This window comes from Syngnathus scovelli, chromosome 8 (assembly GCF_024217435.2).
Source record: "Syngnathus scovelli strain Florida chromosome 8, RoL_Ssco_1.2, whole genome shotgun sequence".
Lineage (NCBI taxonomy): Eukaryota > Metazoa > Chordata > Actinopteri > Syngnathiformes > Syngnathidae > Syngnathus > Syngnathus scovelli.
This window is the reverse complement of record NC_090854.1, coordinates 14,323,058-14,336,105: the sequence shown is the minus strand read 5'-3', so window position 1 is coordinate 14,336,105 and position 13,048 is coordinate 14,323,058. Positions and strand designations below refer to the sequence as shown.

General features: G+C 41.1%; 1 protein-coding gene across 1 annotated transcript in view; it reads right to left on the bottom strand.

Moving 5' to 3' along the window:
- Positions 1-810: 810 nt before the first annotated feature.
- vwa8 (von Willebrand factor A domain containing 8) overlaps positions 811-13,048 on the bottom strand; it is a 31,407-nt gene continuing 19,169 nt past the window's right edge. The window contains exons 36-45 of the mRNA XM_049727039.2: positions 12,938-13,019; positions 12,234-12,438; positions 9,075-9,183; positions 8,787-8,943; positions 5,965-6,073; positions 4,214-4,339; positions 3,755-3,913; positions 2,827-2,925; positions 2,491-2,729; positions 811-1,800 (exon numbers count right to left, since the gene is read on the bottom strand). Of these exons, the coding sequence (XP_049582996.1) occupies positions 1,692-1,800; positions 2,491-2,729; positions 2,827-2,925; positions 3,755-3,913; positions 4,214-4,339; positions 5,965-6,073; positions 8,787-8,943; positions 9,075-9,183; positions 12,234-12,438; positions 12,938-13,019 (1,394 nt within the window). The 3' untranslated portion in view covers positions 811-1,691. The remainder of the gene's footprint in view (positions 1,801-2,490; positions 2,730-2,826; positions 2,926-3,754; positions 3,914-4,213; positions 4,340-5,964; positions 6,074-8,786; positions 8,944-9,074; positions 9,184-12,233; positions 12,439-12,937; positions 13,020-13,048) is intronic.

Genomic DNA, 13,048 nt, shown 5'->3' with positions numbered 1-13,048 from the left:
GAATCACACGTGGAAACAGTGGCTGACTTTTCCCCAAATAAGTGTCACACATCACGTCAATAAAATGATATGGTGCAGGAAGGAAAAAGAGAAAGTGAAGCACTTTGTAATTACCGTCTGGCCAGAGGTCACGGTAGCAGAGAACACAGCTGCATTATGGGAGATTCCCGATGAAAGTAGTTTGGGAAGGTCGACTGAGTGGCCGCTTGTGTTCTCCTGCTCGGAACCTTCAAGAGAAAAGAGCTGATAAAGCAGTTTAAAATGACATTAGAAACTGATTTGTGTATTTGACACTTTTTGGTTCTTGTTCTTGAAATTGTAAACAAAATTCGGCAGAGAATTGCATTATTGCACATTCATATATTCGTGGATGCCCTCCTTTTAAATAAACGAAATATTTTAAATGTTTTTTATTCAATTCCCCCCAATGCATAGGCAGATTTTTGCTATATAATTTAAGCTTCATTTTTCAGAAATATGTCAAGGTTTCTGATGACCATAATGCACAGCTAAAGGAAAGTGGTACAGATTATTGGCATGTTTATCAACCAAAGCTCTTTTCCCACCGTATAAAATGAACTCGCCTTAATTTAGGTTGGTCGGTTTTCCACTTCACAGGAAACTTTGAAGTCCAAGTCGGCAATGAACACATCGCTGCAGCAACAACAACAACAATGGTGACGGTGTCCTTGATTTACTTCTTCGAGCTAAAAAACACATTTAACTTCCAAGAGAAATATATTTAGTGCAGAAAGAAAATGGAACATTGCTGCCAAATGAATACAGTGGAGTGCAAGAAAACAAACATGATGATTTAACACTGATTCTTTTATTAAAATCCTCTATTGTATTTACTATCACTGAAATTAATATGTACAATTGCATACAATATACTGTATGTGTATCCTTGATATACATGACTTCATTTGTGGTCTCCTTTAAAAGTTCAAATCTGAGAAACATTTCATGAGGTCAAATAAAATCAAAACGAATGTGTTTCTATTGATCCACTCAATCTGACTTAATTGAGAGCACGCAGTGGTGATTTTGTATTCGGGGCAAGTGTGATGTTGACGGCACTTTGTTAAAAAGTATTTGATATTGAACCCAGAGCAGTGACCAAAATGTGTCAATAAAGGTTCCAACTCACCCCGTGACCCTAATTAAGACGAGCACCATAGAAAGTGGACTGTGGGTTGTGATCAACTCTGCCTAGCAACAAGTAACTCCCGAGAAAGAATGTTATCATGACAAAACTCAAAATATTGAGTATTTCTTTGACATTAGTCACTTAAACCGTTAATGCTACGCCATTTTTTTTTAATCTAAAATAAAAACGTCACAATGTGTGGCACTTGTTGAAAAGTTGACAGTCGTGCACATTGCAACAAGTCACAGTGATACTAAATGGGAACAGAGTGGGAGGTCTGACCATGAAATAAGATCTCAGATTCCTTGCAGGACCGAGGTGACGACCAGCCAGAGGGGAAATGCCCGAGCGTGTTGACACGGCGGCCAAGGACTTGAGCCGAGGCGGTCGCCTTGAAAGCGAGTCCTCACTCAGGTGGGGCATTCCTCGCTCATTCCCGAGAAGCTTGGCCATCTGAGCACTTGACTTTTGGGTTGCAAAAATAAATTAGTGAGCATTTGTGTCTGTGCATGTGTGTGAGATCAGTCAGAGGAACCATCACTCAGACACTGGACAGCATGGTTGATGTGAAGATCTGCTGCAGTATTTGGGGGATCTGCTTGGTATCCATAGCAACAAAGGATCTCCCAGCTGGAAGGGTCTTTTGGAGTCTGACGCACAAAAAAAAGACACAACAGTCGAATGTTTGTATGTTAAATGGATGACGACAAGATAGTCCAAGCAATCTTTCAGTCTTGTGTGAACACAAAAGAAGAGGAAGTGCACAGGAAACAACAATGGAGGACATCTTTCTTCTTGACATTTGGACAGTAAGAAACAAAGCTTTGTTTTCTTCTTCCCTGGAAACAACCATTCTTCAGCTATCAGTCAACACACTCTTGTGCATCTAGCTGCACCCTTTAGGGACCCCAAGTGGTTTTGCCAGGCCAACTTTGGACAGTGTGACAATACAAAAAGCCAATAAAGCCAACTGTATTACTTAAAGTGGAACTGCTAAGGTTGAATAAAGGTTGAAACACCGGCTTATTCTCTGACTTTGAAGAACAAGTTCTTGATTTAAACCCTAACTTGAAACCCTAACCACAGGCTTCTACTTAAAAACCAAAGCTCAATTTGAAAGTAAGGGCAGAGTGAAAGGGTAGGCCGGAATAGGTTGGAACTAAATTGTGTTTGTTAAGGTGGTTGAACTTTGGCAAGGTGTTGTAAATTATTTCTTCATCAATTAATGATTAATAAACTTGTTTCTTTGAGCCACCACCTTCAATTTTTCCATTTAACACTTGTTATTGACCCTTCCTCCCGTCAGCCTCCTGCAATCTTGCATTCACCCCCTTCCTCACCTTTCGGCTTGGTCGCCCAGAGACCCGATAAAAATGGCGAAGGCGTGGACCTGGGGGTCCGAGGTGAGGACCTGGGCAAAGCGTTCGGGACGGATGCCGTAGCGCTCCAGGTTGGCGTCGCTCAGCACCACCACAAAGTGTTCGTCGGCCTCCTCCCGCGCCAGCTCCTTGATGCTGGCCGCCGTGCCCTCTAGCGTGTAGTCGCCGCTCATGCAAAACTGAGAGTGGGCGTGCATAGTCTATAGCGGAAGGGAGGGAATAATGGAGGGAAAGCACAGGAAAAATAATTTATATTTCCCATTCCGGGAGTCGGAATCGAACCCTGCTAACATCTACCTTGAGAACTTTCAGCCTCTGCTTGTTGTTCTTGGGGACTCTGTCCACTCGGACCAGTTCGATGTCATAGCCGTCACCTGAGTGGCCCATTATGTCATACTGTGGTCAAGAAGAGAAGACCGGATGAGTTTTATTAACAGTAAAAAAGAAATGAATGCTACTTTGGGACCACTTGCTATTTGCAACGGCGTCACCATGACTCAGAATGGCACCAAGGATGAATCTCAATGCCAGGTTGTGGTTCGGTGAGCTGCCATATGATGCTCACTTGAGTATTTCAGCCTCGTCAAATGCGAACATACTTTCCATATACTTGTCAGGTTTCCAGCATAACTATCTTATATAAGAGCAGGTCGGGCCTGGCATGTCTTCTATTTCAGTTCAGGATGTTATGTTCTGTATCTAATATGAGAAGTTATGGCCAGGCCGTTCCCAGACCACATGGCATTTGTACAGTTGCCTGGCAGAACAATGTGCTATTAAATAAAATTCTCAAAAAATTCTTTTTTATGTTTTAACCTACTGAGATGTTCTGTCCTTTTCCATGTAATGTTAAGTGTGTTGTAAAACATTCAATTTTCAGTTTTAACCTCACATTAGTTTACAGTTAATTAATGTAGAATTAATTAGTAAATGTGACATTTTGTTAACATTTTTTTAGACTTTTTACATTTCGAACTCACAAAAATGAGTTCAATCATTATCATGTGTTGTCTTTTAAATTGTAAGGCGGATTCATTCATTTTTACAAGTACATTATTTTCCTACGACAAGAAATGCCAATGGGAAAAAACTCAACCACCATCTCAGGGAAGATTTTATCCTACTTTGGAAGTCCCGCTATGAAAAGGGAAAACTGGTGGGTCTAGATCATTGCCCTGAGGAACGCTGAAATGCAAACAGGATGTTAGGGTGTGACCGCTCTCACCTTGAACTTGTGCTCATAGCTTTCTAAAGCCTCCATGACCATACAAACGGCCTCCATAGAGCGTTCCAGGCGGCCGTCTACGCCGTTGAAGCGGTACATACTTCCCGACACGTCGGCTAGCACACGCAGACGCTTGGGCTTTTCCTGCGGCGTGCCAGGCTGTGAACGCATGACACAGAAACATGTAGTCGATAACTAACAACAAAAAAACTCATCGGGATACTTAATCTTGGAGCTAAATGAGACAGAAAAACAATACATGATGACATGGTTGTATAATTATCCCTCAATGAGTATGCGTGAGAGTAGAAGACATGACGCCCGAGAAGAACGCCAGGGTGTAATAATAATCTCACATATACCACTGGAATTTAGAGACCGAGACATAAAGGTCAACTGTGTGTGTGTGTATTAAAAGGTGCGGTGGTTTAGAAAAAAACAAAAGAAAATAATTTTAACCTCAGGGTCTAGTTCTCCTCTGCGTTTGTATATAGATCTTTCACCAGTGAGGCCATCGATGATTTTTGCATCGTCCAATTCTCCCAGAGCCTGGTTCTTTAGCCACTGGCGTTCTTTGGCTTTAGCCTGGAAAACACACAAACACACACACGTGTTTTTTTTTTTTTTTTCACTCAAAAATAGTGACAACGGAAGGCCACACTAGAATGCATCAGTCGAACTGTTGCAGTGGTCGAAATTAACAAATACTTTTTTACTGTACTTAGGCAATTAATTCAGGTCCAAGTATCTGTGCTTTATTTGACTATTCAATTTTTGGGCTAAAACATTTTTAATACCTGGTATGTACTAAGTACATACTTTTTTACTATTTTCCAAATTCTGGGATGACAACACAATGTAAAAAAGACGTAAGCAGAGAACGGTTAACTCAACTGATAATCGTAATAAAATAAGGATTTAATTTACTGTATTTACTCTGAATAGTTTTGTTTTAATGTAAAGAGAAGAGTTCCAGATTCCTTTTCCCCCCCCCAAAAAAACCACATTGTAATTTGCAGAAAATAAACATATTTTGGGCTTTTTTTTAAAGAATGTTGTTTATGTGATGCAACCACAGAAACCATTGACAGCCAAGAGGACAAAAGATAAAAATAAAGATAGAAGCAAGAGTTTGCTATAGCATAGAGGCAAAGGAAATCAGTCACAAAAAAAGAACCAGCTCCATCCATCGTCTGTACTGCTTATCCTCGCTAAGGTTGCGGGTGTGCTGGATCACTTTATGTGGCCTTCACAATCTCTCATGCAGGTGCTTATATGTAGCAAAGTTTCTTGGGTGTTGAAAGAATGGAGGGGGGGGATTCCCTAAAGCTCATACACACAACGCATTGTTGAAAGGTTTCCAGGAATGTTTCATATCGTGTGTGTGTGTGTATTCGCTCAGTCACTCATCAGGTACGATAAAAATAACATGACTTCATGGCTACACGCGCGTGTAATCTCCTTCATATTAACAACCGGCGGTGACGAGGACAAAGAATAAGCACGGCTGTTGGCGTTCAAAGCCGTCGCTGGAAAACACCTGGATGGAAAGAAGAGTCACACACACGAGGTGTACACAAAGAGCCTCACACCTGGTCGGAGAATAATAGAGCAAGCATGGCCGCTCTGTAATCATTCTTATGTGACACACAAGTCTACACACATGCATTTTCGTACTTGCACGAATCCTCAAAAAAAGACATTATTTCCTTGAACGCCAATATGGCAGCTTTACATGATTCATTTCAGCGCTACTACATTTTGGCTGCCTGTGTTGTTGACTTTTTTTTTTTTTTTTTAAACCAAGGTTTTCCAGGAATGTTGTAGAACACAGGTGTCAAACTCAAGGCTTGAGGGCCAGATACGGCCCGCCACATCATTTTATGTGACAAATTGTGCATCAAATTCGTGTCATTACTAGAATTGCAAATTGTCTTCACTTTTAATATTTATTTATTTTTTCTAAATATCTGACCAGTTTTTACTCGTCTGATTTGAAAACGAGTTATTTGTCACTTTTGTCGCTTTTATTGTATATAATATGAGGTGCTCATACAATTATTTGGCTTGACAGTCATACTGGCCCTCCGAAAGAAGCTATGACTACAATGCGGCCCTTCAAAAAAATGAGTTTGACACCCCTGTTCTAGAATATTCCTCACTGGTTAGACACAGTAGCATGTAAGAAAAGTTAAAGATGACCAGCAAACCTGCAAAGTGTCCAGGATAATTCGCAGGGACTGAACTTGTCTCCTGACAGCGCTGGAGAATCGCTCATAGGTGGTGGCGTCGTACTCGCTCATATCGATCTCCTTCAGCCTATGGAGAGCCACATACGATTTCATATTTCATTTTTAAACTGATAATACTTCAGCCTTGCTCAGATTTACTTACTAACAATCCTTTTTCAGGGGTCATTAAGTTTCTTACCTGCAGTGTTTGCATAACCAGATGTGTGTGAGTGTGTGTGTAGTCAAAACATGTGATGACAAGCAGACTGTGACCACACAAAGGTACACAGATATGAAGATACTGTAACTAAGTACGTGTCACAACTCGTACAGTATTCGTGTGTATGTGTGTGTGTCTATTGTCAATGTGCGACTTCTTGCAAGGGGTTAGATAGACACAATATTTGTGTGCACGCTGCGGGCACGAACCACACAAACACATTTACTGAGCCAGACAATAAACCACGAGCGTTCCAACCAGGAAATACCTCGTCTCGACTGAAGACATTACGATAACGACAAGGCAAAAACCCAGCCTGAAGGGTGCTTGGAGTAATTCTTAATTTAATGGTCGTTTTGAGATTAACAATCAAAATATTAGGGACAGCTATGATGCGGTGCAGTGCTCAACCACAATAAAAAAAAAAGTCACATTAAAACCTCTTTGGTGGTGTCACTCAAAACTGACCGTGGGAAAAATTGATTTCTACAAATCTCAGATCTGATTTTAGCATTGTACCGTAAAGCCACAAATATAGGAAACCCCCTTTTGTGGAATCACTCAGTGCTTAATAACAGAGCGGATGTTGAATGTCTTATGAGCTAATGTGTCTGGACGGAAGCTCGCAACTATGATGGAACTTGTTTACTAGTCATCCCACACGGTTTGAGAGTAGCAACTGTCGCCCTGCCACATCCCACTGAGCCCACAAAGAGAGAAGCATGGCACCGCCGCTTCCTCCACACATTCCTCTGGTATGTGAGTGAGTGCATGTGTGTGTGTGTGTGTTGTGTGTATACCGCGGCTGGTGCTATTTCTTCCACATTCCTTGGATTATATTTAACACGGCAAAGAAGGCAAGCAAATGCCTAGTTCCGCTCAAAGGGGAGAAATTATATATATATAGTATATATATAAAAAAAAAAAAACAACCACAAAAATTAGGTGGAGTTACCGACACTAAATACCAAAACAATCTATTTTTCAAGGAGGCGAGAATCGTGCATTTGTTCTGCGTGGAGAGGTCAAATTCAGGCCAAGTTCAAGTTTCCTTTCATTACAGAGTAGCTAGATACAAAATTAATGTGTCGTTAATATAGAATGCTTCTTAAGAGTAACTTTATTAGTGAAATCTGAATCTGGTCATGCCGCAAGGACTATTTTACAGAGAAAGGTAAAAAAAAAAAAAGTCAGCAACCACTTGTCAGACTCGACTGATCACACATTTATATTTAAGGTGCCACCTCATACCTTCTTTTTGTGTGGCTGTAGTTGCTGCTGTTTTGCTTAGCAAATGGGTGCTGCAGTTAAAAAAATGAATGTCCATTTGTGAATGGGAGCTCTCCAGAATAAAGAATTGCAGAGCAGCATCGACTGAAACTTTTATTTTCTTGCCCTTACCGCATAACGTAAGATCATCTGTCTACATGGAATTTATTTATAACGTGCAGTAAGTCTCGTCTGAGTTACCTGCCGGGGTGGGTGTTGCTGTTTTGATTAGCAACAGAGTGCAAATCAGTTCAGTCGATGACCGTGAAATGTTTGAACAATGATGTAATGATCTGAGATATCGGAATTACTTTTTCACTGTTGCTGCAGGTTCATGTCAATCAATTTGAATTTGATCCTGTATGCAAAAGTCGAAAAAAGCCGTTGGAAAAAAAAATACCTTACATTTTGGTGCCCTTCCAATTTTCTTTTCAAATAAAAACATGGACCGTTAATGCTGATGGGGGCAGATTGTCTTAATTTGAAAAGGGAATGACGGATGAGATTTGGCAGGCATGTCAACACAGCGAAGGCGTGTGTGTGTTTGCGTGTGTGTGTGTTTGCGTGTGTGTGTGTGCGCTCTGTCATTTCAGCATACCTAAGCCTGTTTTTGCCTGTGTGCCTTAGCGACTGGAGGCAGTTTAAAATGAGCGGATCGTAGCTTGGTTGACGTTTAACCTGAAGCTGAGTAAACAATGAATTAATGAATGAATGTATGAATGAATGGATAAGAAATCCCATTTTTCATTCGCCGTATTTGCGGAGGGAACAATTATTAGAGCATGCGGTGACACGATTTTTCCAGAAAGATGGAGAGGAAGTGGGAAAGAAGATGGGGAAATGGATAAAACAGAGCGAAACAGAAGAGGATCATCACAGAAGGAGCTCATGAAGGCAATCACTGTGCGTCATGATAATCAGGGGGAGGACAGGGGCTGGGAGGGTGGTTAAGTGGGTGAGGGGGTAAAAGAGAGTAAAAGAGAACAAAACTGAGAGAACAGAGACGGCCTTCATGGTTGAGCTTCTGAAAAGGGTGTCCTCTCGGCTGCCTGCTCACATGCACGCACACGGGGAAGGTGGCATTTCACCCATTCGTGGGAGATTAAGGAGCACCTTATTCATCGTATTCACAAATTCTACACGTATTCTTTCACACTCGTCTTTTAAATTACGGCGAGGTCATCGTGCAAGGCAAGCGACAGATCAATCGATGATGCCAATTAAATTCAGCGCAATGTTGCACAACAATCGAGTGCACAGAACAGGTTTTGTTGTTATTTTTAGGATATTACAAATATACAAAGTGCCCCACCTGTCTTTGAAAGCTTTTTCCGCCATTTCTCGAGCAGCTCTGCGGACTTCTTCTGGGACGGCATCCTTCTCTGCTTGGGAAACCTGGTACACCTTGTGTCCCGCATCTAAGCGATATGGGCCCCCTTTGCCACCCAGCCCGGCAGTGTCTCGACCTCCTGCAGGGAAAGATCACAAAAGAACAGGACGTCTGCCTCATAGTTGCAGAAGTTTGCATTGTCTAACTTTTCTAATGGCTGCCAATCACACTCCGACAAGATGTGTGCGTGTGTGTGCCTCGGTTAGTCACCTGTGCCACCTGCCCACTGGTTTCCGCCCACATGGGGTGCATTGTTGGCGTCCACCTTGCCGTGTTTTGGGGCAGACACATCCAAACCACTGTCCCTTTGAACAGTAATCTGAAGGGGGGGAAAAAACCAGCTAAATCACAAAATCAGTTTTTAAAAAGACTCAGAGTTGTAAATAAGATAGAGTTATTGAGAATTAGTCCTATAAATATTTTTTATAATTGCTTATGGATTCGACAACATGGTAACAAAGCACTATTTTGTCTAAACAAAACTCCCCTAATTCAACATGTCATAGTTCCTTGACACCAAGATGCCACAGGTTGAACAAAAGCAGTAAATTTTTATTAAGCTTCACTTTTACAGAGAGCCGACTAAAGGTGAACTATAGGCACAACTCAAGCTCTTTTCCACAGAGGCCCACTCTTAATGCAATAAATTAACTGACTTAAGCAAGTGTCAGGTGTTTAACTTCACACCCCCAGTATTGCGGAATTTCCTTACACACAGACACCATGTGAGTTATTATCTCGACTGTTTTTGCTGGTCTAGTCACGAAACGCGACTTATCATGACATAGCAGCAACTTACTATCTGTTTCAAAATGCCGCGCCTTTAACGAAAACCTCGTGAGACGCGGTATCTGTATCAGTAGAGCTTGCTATATTTAGCACAGATTAGCGCGGCCGGTCGGTATTTATCAAAATGAGATTATACAGAGGAGATTATATGAACAGGTTTGTCTTGATGACCTTTATTTCTCGTTCTAACTGTCACACTTTTGAATACTAATTGGCAGCCATGCAGTCAACCTCACATATGTATTTCATACTTCGTAGAGACTGTGATTTATATTTGGAATGGTGAGGTGTATGTCTTTCAAAAGATGTTTTATCATGTAGATTATGGGCTGTTTTGTGAAATTTCTTAAAGATAAATATATTTTTCCAGACAAATTTCTGAATCGCGCAACATCAGCTTGAAGCGCTTAACAGCATAAACGTAGAACAAGTGTTTTATTTAATTTTTTTTATCTTCTTTTTATGTGTGATAATACCACAAAAGGGTACCCAGTGATGCAAAATTAATTTACCGTAAATTTCGGACTATATTCGGACTTTTTTCGTAAATTTTGAACCCGGAATTACGAGTTTTAGCTGGTCCAGTTTATAGTCCGGTGCGGTTTATAGTCCGAAAATTACGGTAAACAGAACATTTATTAAAAGTGAGAGTGACCCCCCTCTCCCCATTTAAAAAATGGTTGCTGCTTCACCATATTCTGTGCACAGTGGGATGTTCCCTCCCCTCTCAGCAGGTGTTATTGAGGTGCCTCATCTCCATCATATGATCTGTCTGCTACCATGTCCATGGACAGTATGTGAGTGATGCATGAGCATGAGCTTTGCTGCACACATGCCTGCCTTGATACGCAGCAATGCTTGGAAGTAGGCTTGACATTGTGGTTATGATCACCTGACATACACGCGCAGTCGCACGCACATGAGCATTTCCCGGCCAGATCATCAGACATGCCTCAAACCACCTGCCCTATCTGTCAAGAGTCAAATCAGGTTCATTCATTCGAGGGGGTCCCTGTTTCCTAATTTAAGAATGGGGCGTCAATGGGCTTATGGGATCGGGGTGACTAATGCTATACTTAGGGGTTTAGGGAAAGCGTGCGTCATAGGAACAGTTATGCCACACCGTGGCACGCGAGAAGTCACATGACTTCCGTAACTATTCGTGAAAAAGGCACAAAGATTAGATTTGCATACCAGCAAATGAATGGCACGCAACATACTACCATAAAATCAATCAAATAAAAATCTCATACTTTTTTAGAAAAGCTGGTCAGCTCGTTAATTTATAATAAGGTTGGATTAAAAAATATTCATCGGAGGGATATTACATTTTGTATGAGTTATATATATATGCAAATTATGTAATGTAATCATTTGTTGTTTTATGATTTACAGTATGCCAAAATGCATCTTAAATGAGATTAGTTTTACCCTAGTTATGCCCTTTCTTTACCATAATTTTACTCGGGGGTGGGTGGGAATGGATTGCTGAAGATTGCAATTTTTTTGCAGTCTGGTTCTGAGTGTGTTTAAGCTTGTCTCCAAAAATCAAACATTTTTCAAAGCAGAGTGTAGATGTAGTCTGGTATGGTGGTGAGGGATGTAAACGGTGTGGTGAGAAGTATATAGAGAGTCTATGTTAGTCACATACAGTAGAGCCAATGTTGTTTGTCCGGAGTCAACATCAAGCACAGCGGCTGTCTGTCTTGTCTGCACTTGACGTGGTGTGCCCACATTAAAGAAGCGACCATTGAAGAATCTGTATGAGTGCCCATGTGTGTGCCATTTTTTTTTTTTTTGCACGTACTACATTTAGTTTACCTCGATCGCACTTTGCTATTCTTAAGGTACTTGACTTAGTTCTTGTTGATGTCTTATTTTGATTTCGACATCAACTTGTAACGCTGACTTATTTTAATTTCTAGAGCATCCATTGATTCGACTTTATATTAACTTTGTGTTTATTAACTTTTCTAATTGCTAAAGGAGTTTTTGGGGAATCAAATGTTTTTCTTTAGGCTCTGTATGTCCGAAGCAATCATGCTGATCTGTGGTCAGCTGTTCAGACAGTGTTGCATGTGGAAGTCGACATTATCTGAAGAATGTGTCTGTCTGTGCTCTAAAATGTGGGCGCCTGCACAATGCTGCTTCAGTCTACAGATCAATATAGCAAGGGTCATGGCCTGTTGCATCATCACCACAAAGACCTCCCATTCATTCACACCAGCTAATAGATGTTGGGAGGCAGGAAACAATCCAAATCTGGAACGCTGGGGGATATATTCTGCCTGAGAATCTTTTCTTGGAGCTAAATATAGCGAGCTCTTTTGCAAAATCGCACTGCCACCTGGTGGTATTAAGTGACGATGACAAATATGACCGTAATACCCAGTGGTTGGGAGAGTAGCCGAAAATTGTAACCGAATACTCTTGGTTTATATGATTTAAGTTGAAAAAAAAGAAAAGAAACAAAGGCTTGGAATATTTCAATACAAGACTGAAATAAAATACTGAACGTTTGACCAAATTACGCCCCATAACTCAAAAACTCATCAATTCGTCTATGACCATAGTATTTACCTGCAACGGCCTGCCGTCCTCAGAGCCAATCATATTCCTCCACTCCATCAGCGATCTCTGCAGCGTGTCCAATCCCGTTTCCCAGAGTCGCACGTAACCGCCCATGTCCACCGTGACCACGCCGCCCGTGCTGAGCGGCGCCATCAGGACATCAGTCTCTGACATCTTGGACAGCCAACCAGTGTAGGGTGACACGGACATTGACCTGCAAACCACGACAGTGCAGAGCGTTTGGGTTTTGGTCATACTTTATATAATCTGTAATAAGTACTGTACTCAGGGATAGTGATGCACTGATACAAGTTTTGCAGACCGAGTATGAACACATTACATCTTGAGAGTCAATCATCAATATGGTTCAAAAACACAAAATACAATTTCTTCTTTGACACAAGTCTCTTTAACACAAAACCTAGATTAGAATCCATATCACTTGGACATTCATTCAAAAATGTGGAGAGCGTCAAATTAAGCAGGTTACAATGCATTTTAGGCTAATCCAGAAATTTTACCTGAAAGTAGAATATCATTACATTTTTATTGTTTGATTGTGATACTTTGTAATGTCAAACTGTTCATTCTTTTGCTATTAAAATCTACCAAATAATAAACAGCTTTATATATTGAGCTAATTTATTAGCACAACTCGAATCTCCATTTCTGTCTACAAGGTCGTTTCACATTCAACAATGTGTCTTACTTACCTCGGGACAGGAATATATTTAAGTCTTTTAGAGTTAAGATCAGTCACTTCCAGGTAGGCTGCTGTCATCGGAGGGGTGACATCTAAGGGCGAAACAGTAAGTCGCTGCATT